The sequence below is a fragment of the Podarcis filfolensis genome, assembly GCF_964270895.1.
Source record: "Podarcis filfolensis genome assembly, chromosome: 13".
Classification (NCBI taxonomy): Eukaryota; Metazoa; Chordata; class Lepidosauria; order Squamata; family Lacertidae; genus Podarcis; species Podarcis filfolensis.
In genome coordinates this window covers 44,967,937-44,978,088 of record NC_139615.1, presented here as the reverse complement: position 1 = coordinate 44,978,088, position 10,152 = coordinate 44,967,937, and the positions used below count along the sequence as shown (strand labels likewise).

At 44.0% G+C, this 10,152-nt stretch overlaps 1 protein-coding gene across 2 annotated transcripts; it reads left to right on the top strand.

The window, feature by feature from the left end:
- On the top strand, positions 1–9,637 carry LOC310748149 (histamine H2 receptor-like). 2 transcript variants are annotated; one of them, XM_083583754.1, is made up of 4 exons: positions 1–219; positions 1,990–2,312; positions 4,620–4,796; positions 8,676–9,637. In XM_083583754.1, exons 2-4 carry the CDS (start codon positions 2,041–2,043, stop codon positions 9,337–9,339), a joined length of 1,113 nt encoding a protein of 370 aa, XP_083439880.1. In that variant the 5' UTR covers positions 1–219; positions 1,990–2,040; the 3' UTR covers positions 9,340–9,637. The 2 variants fall into 2 exon arrangements, 1 of the variants encoding a protein (XP_083439880.1); XR_014541109.1 differs by lacking the exons at positions 1–219; positions 8,676–9,637 and having other exon boundaries at positions 2,205–2,330; positions 4,620–4,722.
- Positions 9,638–10,152: the final 515 nt, after the last annotated feature.

The window sequence follows — 10,152 nt, the reverse complement described above, 5'->3', positions numbered from 1 at the left end:
AAGTGTAGGCAGTGGAAGTTTTTTTCCCATCCTTTTTTCAAATGAGCGCTGGGAGAAATATCAGACTATAACCAACTCTGCTGCAGAGGAGGTGGATTAATCATGCACACTGGCTAAAAGAGACACTGCTTTTTCCCGGCAAGCCAGAGAATAGCCTAGTGCTGAAATCAGATTTTAAAAAATGTAATACCATCATTACCAAAGACAGACAAAAGAAAGGTAAGTTCCTTTGGCATGAGATTTCCATTGTCATTGTGTTGCTGTATTTAGTTTCCCATCCCAGTGCTGATTTTATCTGGAAGTGTATAGTGGATGTGTGTTTTCCTTCTTTCAAATTCCGTCTGATTTTTACCATTCAGATTAATGGCAAAGGAGGAAGCCAGTTTGTAACAGGAACGTTGTACATTGCAGAAATTTGTGTAGATGTTGTTTTGATGTTATGTACTGAAAAACAGAAGATGAGCAGAGCTGTGCATCTTTTAATCAAATATCCAAAAATATTGGGCATTTTGACCGCTTCTAAAGTATATGGAAGTTTTGCAAACATGCAACTTCAAAGGCTGTCGTACGAGTCAGAAAAGAAGAACAAAAAAGAGCAAAGCTTAGAATCATACATATTCTCAAAGGTCCAACAGATTTGGTGGTTGGTTATTTTGGTTTTTCTGAATTGCTGTCACTAATATTGCCAGCAGTATTTCATTCAAAGGACAGAATCGTGTCTTTATTTTCCATCCAAATTTTGGAGCCAATCCTCCACACTCTCCTGATCTGGAGGATCAACCATCTACAGCCTAGAAACACCCATTTTGATAGCCAAATTTTGATCTTTGGGGGGGATTTGGTTCTGTTATTATTTTCAAGTATTATTCAGTGTTGTGCCTGCTCTCCCTACTCTGATGATGCTGTCCTCAAAGAGGAACATTCATGGTGCCGTAGGCATCAGAGACGGCAGTATTAAAGCCCCATCTCTTTTCCCACTACAATAGCAACAAAATGGGAAAACAGGGGTTTCCTTGCTCATCGTGACCGGTTCCTGCTGAGGAGGTGTGCCACATACAGTTGACTGATTGCTGTAATTTGAAGCTTCTTTTATTGGGCCTTCCTTGCCGACACCTTTAAACGCTAGCTTGCACCTTTGACTAATGGATGAAGTGGCTCATTCACCACAAAAGTCTTTCATCCGTTATCCTGTGCACACTATGAATGTTGTTGTTGTTTAGTCGTGTCCGACTCTTCATGACCCCATGGACCAGAGCATGCCAGGCACTCCTGTCTTCCACTGCCTCCCGCAGTTCGGTCAAATGAATAGATTTCTATGAATAAAAAGGTACAGTGGTACCTCGGGTTAAGAACTTAATTCATTCTGGAGGTCTGTTCTTAACCTGAAACTGTTCTTAACCTGAAGCACCACTTTAGCTGATGGGGCCTCCCGCTGCTGCCACGCCGCCGGAGCACGATTTCTGTTCTCATCCTGAAGCAAATCTCTTAACCCGAGGTAATATTTCTGGGTTAGCGGAGTCTGTAACCTGAAGCATATGTAACCTGAGGTACCACGGTAAAGGTAAAGGACCTCTGGCAGTTAAGTCCAGTCACAGAAGTCTCTGGGCTTGTGGCGATCATGTCGCTTTACAGGCCCAGGGAGCTGGCGTTTGTCTGCAGACAGTTTTCCCGGGTCATGTGGCCAGCATGACTGAGCTGCTTCTGCCGAACCAAAGCAGTGCACAGAAACGCCGTTTACCTTCCCGCCGGAGCGGTACCTATTTATCTACTTGCACTGGCATGCTTTCTAACTGCTAGGTTGGCAGGAGCAGGGACCGAGCAACGGGAGCTCACCCCGCTGTGGGGATTCGAACCGCCAACCTTCTGATCGGCAAGCCCAAGAGGCTCAGTGGTTTAGACCACAGCGCCACCCGTGTCCCCTTTCTATGAATAGATAACGGCAACTTGCTGTTAGTGAATAAAACAGTCTCCCCCACCCTCTTTTCACAGATTTGGCTTTGATGTCCTTGGTTTCTTCGGCTTTAAGCCCAACGAGAAGAGATGGATATAAATATCTCTTTACTATCCAATATCTGTTCAGCCACCTTGTCCTTGGTCAAAGCAGGCACCAATCAGACAGAAGCGGGCATTGGATTCCAGCAGGTGGCAATTGGACTGATACTCGCTTTTATAGATTTGGCGACTCTTTTGGGAAACACAGTGGTGTTTATCTGCCCCTTGATGGAGAAGAGGCTCCGGACAGTCACCTATATGTTTATCATGTCCTTAGCAATGGCAGATTTTCTTGTGGCTTGCCTGGTGATGCCATTTAGGTAAGAAATCTGACAAAGGTAAGCTGCTTCCTGGGGTTTGGGGTTTAATCTATTTTATTTTTTAAAAAATAATTTTTATTAAATTTTCCATTTTAACAATCGAATCCAATCACATTAAGTATTCCAAATTATACGAACACATATCATATAGTCCAAATATTCTGCCAAATTATAAATTTTTGTTGGGGCTTCCCATGCTTCAGGTTCAGTGGGGTTCCAACATCTTATGTTTCTACTGCCTTGAGTTTCCAATAGTTCCTTCTTTAAATCTTCCTATTGTTATCCTTCCTTCTTTCGTAGCCTCTGAGTTGTTTCCACAGTTGAGTTGAAATAAACAATAATGTGCTTCTGTGTGAAATTTGTATGATTCTCCTTTTTTTTTTTTTTGCAGCTGGTAAGTCTGTTTGCAGAATGTCCTCACATGCTGGTGTTTATGCCGAATCAATCCAAAAGTCCTTCTCTGGTGGCAGACGCCATCTTCACTCAGTTCCGATGAAATAAAATCTGGGCGTTTGCTCATTAATTTTCTCAGACAGGTTGCATCAAACATTAGTCTTTCTAGGGGAGATTTGCCAAATTGGACTTGTACAGATATAATAACAAATTAAGAGCTCATCTCCCCTGAGACTATTTATCTCTGCAACTCGTTCTTTCCCATAATGGCGGATTCCAATTAAAGAATGCGTCACATCACCCTTCTCAAAATCCGTCCAAAGTTTTTTTGTGTCTCTCCAGTGGCTAACGAGATCCTGCTTCCTCCTAATATCAATATTTGGAGAGTTTTTTATCTTCTTCCAAACGTTTCAAAAAACAAACGCTTTAGTTATATAGTATTATTATTTCCACACAGTTTATATTTTCCCATCTCACTTGCTGTAAATAATGTAAACGGTTCTTCTGGGGGGGGTTGTTGTTAGGTATTATCGTAGTAGATTGGGGTTTAATCTAGTTGCACGTTGCTATTCCCTGTGCCACTGATACTGAAAGCATAGAATAGATGGTTAGAAATAAGCTGTAAATATTTTACCAACACAAAGTGTCAGGAAAGGGCTCGGCATCTTTTAGAATGCCTCCAGTTCACACAAGGTCAACAATAAATCTGGCCACGTCCCTGTGTGCCATTGACCCATGTTCCAGAATCCACAGCTGGCATGCAAGGCATTTCTTTGCCGACAAACCAAGGTGGCATGTTTTCCCTGGAGATGCAAAGCTTGAAAATCAGTCTTGAAAAAAACCCAACTCAATAGTTAACTGATTGTAGAGCATGCTGAGAGAACTGCCTCAAAAGGAATGCCATTAGACAGCCCTGATGCTAGTATTCCTGAAGGAGCGTCTCCACCCCCATCATTCAGCCCAGACACTGAGGTCCAGCTCCGAAGGCCTTCTGGCGGTTCCCTCATTGCGAGAAGTGAGATTACAGGGAACCAGGCAAAGGGCCTTCTCGGTAGTGGCGCCCGCCCTGTGGAACGCCCTCCCATCAGATGTCAAGGAAATACAGTCGTACCTTGGAAGTCTAAAGGAATCCGTTCCGGAAGTCGTTTCGACTTCCAAAACGTTAAAAAACCAAAGTGTGGCCAATCAGCCAAACAGAAGCTACGGAAGCCCTGTCAGATATTTAGCTTCCAAAAATCATTTGGAAACCGGAACACTCACTACCGGGTTTCGATCGTTCGGGAGCTAAGGCATTCAAGATCCAAGGTACGACTGTAAACAACTATCCGACTTTTAGAAGACATCTGAAGGCAGCCCTGTTTAGGGAAGTTTTTAATGTTTGTAATAATAATAATAATAATAATAATAATAATAATAATAATAATAATTTATACCCCACCCATCTGGCTGGGTTTCCCCACACTGGGCGTCTTCCAACAGAACACTAAAATACAATAACCTATTAAACATTAAAAGCTTCCCTAAACAGGGCTGCCTTCAGATGTCTTCTAAAAGTTTGGTAGTTATTTTTCTCTTTGACATCTGGTGGGAGGGCGTTCCACAGGGCGGGTGCCACCACCGAGAAGGCCCTCTGCCTGGTTCCCTGTAACTTGGCTTTATCATGTTTTTAATATTCTGTTGGGAGCCGCCCAGAGTGGCTAAGGAAACCCAACCAGATGGGCGGAGTATGAATAATCAATTATTTATTTATTTATTTATTTATTTATTTATTTATTTATTTATTATTATTATTATTGGACCTATGCTCAGTATTCTATGCAACCTATACATAGTTGTGATGTGAAGACTGGGAGGAATACAGCGAAGCAGCCCCGGCCACTGACTTAAGCTTCATCTCTTTGTCTCTCCTTTCAGTATCGTTTATGAAGTGACTGGCATGTGGATGTTCGGGAGAGAGTTCTGCAAAGTCTGGATCTCATTTGACGTCATGTTCTGCACAGCTTCCATCGTCACCTTGTGTTTCATCAGCCTGGACAGATACTGTTCTGTCGTAACACCCTATCGTTATTCGAAGAGGATGTCGCGGCAAAGGCAAGTATGTTTGGTCCCCCTTGTTGGAGCAGAGCTGCCAAAGCCTCTTTGGAAGACGGACAAAGCTTCTGTTGCAAAACCTGATTTGCAGGTTTTAAGGATTGAGAAAATGCCATTGTTGCTCTTGCAACTCAGGAGGAAGTGAAAACCGAAGAGCCATTTCATTAATACAGTGGTACCTCAGGTTACAGACGCTTCAGGTTACAGACTCCACTAACCCAGAAATAGTACCTCGGGTTAAGAACTTTGCTTCAGGATGAGAACAGAAATCGTGCTCTGGCGGTGTGGCGACAGCAGGAGGCCCCATTAGCTAAAGTGGTGCTTCAGGTTAAGAACAGTTTCAGGTTAAGAACGGACATCCAGAATGAATTAAGTTCTTAACCCGAGGTACCACTGTACCTTTCGGCTTCAAAATATAAGCTGTTGTCAAATATACATGCAGTGTTACCTCGGGTTAAGTACTTAATTTGTTCCGGAGGTCCGTCCGAGGTACCACTGTCTATTGTAAATAGTTTCAGGATTCCACATAGGACGCATAATAATAATAATAATAATAATAATAATAATAATGTGCAGTCTTTTTTTTTTTTAATTAAATATTTATTGGTATTTTCAAAAAACACACAACAAACAAAAACAAAAAAAAATAAACAAAATATTCGAAACTAAACAAAAAAAAAAATAGAGAAAACACATACAGTTTCTGATACTTATTTTCCTCAACCTTGTTTCTCAGACCTCCTCACACCTCCCCTTCTTGTATTCCAATTTAAATTGTCAATTCAGCAAGTCCTTAACTTATTTCTTCACCTTAACTTAAACATTTATTCTAACATACTGTTATTTTACTTTACTTCTTTTTTCCATTTCCTCCATTTATTTTTAACAGCCTTATTCTCACTTAGTTTAAAAAAAAAAAGAAAAAAAAGCCAATTTCACCTTATTAAAATTACACATCAATACTTATACCTCATTAATTTATTCTTGAACCTCTTTCCTAAGGTCGACCAAAATTTCCCTTCCACGGTTTACCCAATTTCCTTACCACTAACAAAATATAAAACAAACAAAGCAATGCAAATTATCCTTATGTACCCTTTGGATTCCCAACCTCCACCCACCCTTCTCCCGGTTCCAGTCCCCAACCAATATCCATCAGTCTTTATATTATTTATTTAGCCTGGAGATCTCAGGTCCGAGGCCCTTATGTCTCTCTCAGTTCCTTTCTGCCGGTCTCTTTGATAGACCTTGATGTTAAGCCCCAGGTCTCGGAGGGGCTCCGGCCCAACAGAATCGGTGTTGCTTCTAGCCAGTCCTCCATACTTAAAAGCAAAAGCAAAGCCTATGGGGTATTCCAACTCTTGTTTCAAATTTCTTTCAAATCCAAATGTCCCCACAGCTCCAGCTTCCACCTTCAACAAATTTATAATCCTCAGGTCTTCAGATCTCCTCAAAAGAGGATCTCTCCATTTTCCAAATTCCCAATCAAACCAGGCTTTCCGCATCCAGTTTTTATTGTCCTTTTTTATCATCATGTCAGGCCTCATATTGTAGCTCTCCTTTGACTCCTGCAAACCTCCATCTCCTCCTTCGTTTTCTTCAAAAAGAACATATTGCTCCATCGTGTCTACGCTTTCGGTTTCATTTATTTGTTCAGTTGAATAGGCTTCCTGTTTCAAATCCTTATCAGACTCCAAGCTGTTGTTTACTGTCCAGTGTAATAGCGCTACCTCTGTAGACAAAGCATCGTACTCATCTTGTAAGTTTCCCAAGAGAACCAGTGCTCTGTCCAATTCTGCTTGGAATTTAGACACTCCAGCCATTTTTGTAATGTAGTATCCTTGTTACCCCTCTAGGGGGATTTAATTCCTTGATCTTCCTTTCAGCTCAAAAACCAAAAGTCCAGTTATTTTGTATCAACCTTATTTTCAACAAGTTATCCCGAATAAACCAGCAAAAACAGCAGAAACAATGTTCTCTTTTTCCAGCTGACAACTAGCTGACTAGCAGCTCACTTGACAGCTGTCAAAATCTTCCATGCAACAGGCTTTCTCATCGGACGTTCCCGGGTCTAGGGGGGGGTGTAGTTTCAGCTCCCAAAATTCTTTTTATCCTCCAGAATATCCTCTTATAATGTCCAAACCGTGAGGTCAGGATCTTTAGTTAAAAAAAAAGCAAGAAACAGATTCTCTCGACCTTAGCTGCCCAGTCCTTTGCTTTAAGTTGTTTACAAAGAGGGGGGGGGTGGACTTCCTTTTTAGCCCCTTCCCGCTCGTTCCAAATCCAAGATAAGAAATTTTTTAAAGTTCCAATCTCCGTATTACTCACGGGTTGATGTTTTAGGATCCAATCACTCTTAGAAGAAGTTGGCGCTCTCTGTCAATGGCTTGCGGCTTCACTCCGTAGACGAGGGAGTACTCTCAGCACCACGCCTTACCCTGCCTCCGTTCCGAAGCCTTTAAAAAGGCTCCGTCGCGGATTGGGGGGGCGCAAATGGTGCCCGCCGAGTCTCTGTGTTCACAGGCATCCGCGCCTGTGATTTTAAGGGTCCCCGCTTCGCCGCAGCGGCCAGACCCAGACGCTACGGAGCCGATTCCCTCCGGAGCTCGGGGGGAATCCGCCATTAAACAGTGGCACCAACCCGGAAGTAATAATGTGCAGTCTTATGTCTGAGGGTGAATTGCATATATTTTGCCTTCATTGCCAGCTGGAAACTTGTATGGCCAGCCATGGGATCTTAAAAGGGTTCTGTGGTTGAGAAAAGGAGGCTGCATATCACTTAACTGGTTCAAAAACATTAGGATCTTCTACAAAAATTGAATCCCAAAGCTAGTGAGCGATCTGCAACCCAAGAAGTTGGTGCTTCAAATCTTTTCTCTTCCAAGAAACAACAGGTGGCTTCAGACAAACTACTAAGCCTCCGTCTGCTGTACTTGCGCAAAATTGACTCATGTGCAACCGTGTATATGTGCAGCAGCAGGAAATACATAGATGCAAACCAGGAAGTAGTAGAAAAGCTGCTGAGTCTTTGTTGCTTGCAAGGAGACAATCTCTCCTCCCCCGGAGCCGGAAGAGGACTTCAGTGAGGGTGGAGGAAGCCCCAAAGAGACGGGAGACGCAGCAGGGCTTTAGTTTACGCTGCTGAGCCCCCCTGCCTAGAAAGCGATGTGCGGGGTGACACAACAGCAGCAGTCACTTTTCTGCATGGCCTCCAGGCTAGTTGAAAAGTGTTATGTGGAGAGTGAGAAAGCAGGGGGGAAAGGGGAGTTTATTTAGAGGCTTTTTAGAGGGTGCTCCCCACTCGAGATTTCTACTTATGTGCGCTGGGGCCCAGAACGCGACACCTGCGTAATTGGGGAGAACGCCTGTACAGTGGTACCTCTGGATGCGAATGGGATCCGTTCCGGAGCCCTGTTCGCATCCTGAAGCGAACGTAAGACGCGTCTGTGCATGCCATGTTTCACTGCTTCCGCGCATGACGTCATTTTGAGCGTCTGCGCATGCGGCGAAACCCAGAAGTAACGCGCTCCGTTACTTCCGGGTCCCCGCGGAGTGCAACCCAAAAATATTTAAGCTGAAGCGTATTCATCCTGAGGTATGACTGTATAGGATAAGCAAAGGCAGCGACAACTTTACTAAGATAACGTGAACATCCTTGAACATTCTAAATCAGTCTGTACATGACAAATATTCTAATGACAATAAAGCAACGTTTTCTTTTTGGCAACCCTGGAGCAGAAGCATGCATCAAAAATCCTGATCTTTCCTCATTTTCCATCCGCAAGGTGGCCAAAAGCATTGGCTCATCTTCAAGCACCAGTTACAGCAAGTGGGGTGTAGCAACAGGTATCCCAAGAATTCTTTTCTTTTCATTTACAGGTGCATCATAATGACCTGCACTGTCTGGATCTATTCTTCCCTGATTTCCTTTTTGCCCGTCATGAAAGGCTGGAATGAGATACCCGGCGTGGATTTTGACGCGAGCAAAGAGTGCGTCTTTGTCACCAACTGGGTTTTCGCCATTGTAGCTTCAGCTCTGGCCTTCTTCATCCCCTTCGCCATCATGTGCAGTATGTACTTCTTCATCTACCGTGCTTCCAGACTCAAGGCCTCCCGCATCGTCTCTCAGACCCTTGACCTTCACTATCACCCACAGAGTAAACGCCAGAACAGCCTGCAGCTGGAAAACAAGGCAACTCGCACCATCAGCATCCTCATCTCAGTCTTCATACTGTGTTGGCTGCCGTATTTTGTCTTCAACGTATGGTTGGCTACCAAAGGGGCCAATTCCACCAGCAAAGTTCTTGTTGGCACTTTCAAGATCATCACCTGGCTGGGCTATTGCAATTCCACAATCAACCCAATGCTCTATGCTTTCCTCAACCGGGATTTTCAGCGAGCTTTGAAGAAGCTGCTGACCTGCAGGCGCGGGTCTCAAGTGGACATGGGCGAGGATATTGTTTCGATAGTGACGTTCACAAAGACGGCTCAAGACCCCAGAGCGCAAGGGGAAAGAAGATCCATGTTCTGCAACTCTGAATAAGTCTTCACACGTGTGGGCAGGAGGAGAGTCACTGGAATCCTTCACCATTTATTATGGGAACCCTAGATATAAAATGGATTTTGGGCTGAACTTGTATTGCAAAACGTAAGCATGGTGAAGTTTTTTTCTTGTACAGCAGGTGAATAGCTACAGGGGGAAATAGCTAGAATATGCCAACAAAAGAAGCCATTGATTATTCTAGCCAGGGCTGGATTTGAGCCCTTTCAGTGCCAAATGTAGCAGAGCACCAGTTAGATCCATTAAGCTACAGACCTGGGTTTTAGCTTTCTGTAAGACACAGCCAGGGACGCGGGTGGCACTGTGGGTTAAACCACAGAGCCTAGGACTTGCTGATCAGAAGGTTGGCGGTTCGAATCCCCATGACGGGGTGAGCTCCCATTGCTCGGTCCCTGCTCCTGCCCACCTAGCAGTTCGAAAGCACGTCCAAGTGCAAGTAGATAAATAGGAACCGCTCCGGCGGGAAGGTAAACGGCATTTCCGTGCGCTGCTCTGGTTTGCCAGAAGCGGCTTAGTCATGCTGGCCACATGACCCAGAAGCTGTACGCCGGCTCCCTCGGCCAATAAAGCGAGATGAGCGCCGCAACCCCAGAGTCGGTCACGACTGGACCTAATGGTAAGGGGTCCCTTTACCTTTTTAAGACACAGCCATTCTGAAAGGTTGTCTGCAACAGCCTTTGCACTACTGTTATTCCCTTTGGTTCAGTTTCTCTACTGCTATTTTCGATGCTGTCTCCAGCTTAAATCACTGCTTGAATCAATGGCTAGGTAGGGTTGGTATTTCTTTTGTCTGTT

Coding starts and splice junctions, on each gene's coding strand:
- LOC310748149 (XM_083583754.1), top strand. CDS start 2,041: ATGGATATAAATATCTCTTTACTATCCAATATCTGTTCAGCCACCTTG. Junction 2,313..4,619: donor TGCCTGGTGATGCCATTTAG/GTAAGAAATCTG, acceptor CTCTCCTTTCAG/TATCGTTTATGAAGTGACTG. Junction 4,797..8,675: donor AAGAGGATGTCGCGGCAAAG/GCAAGTATGTTT, acceptor TTTCATTTACAG/GTGCATCATAATGACCTGCA.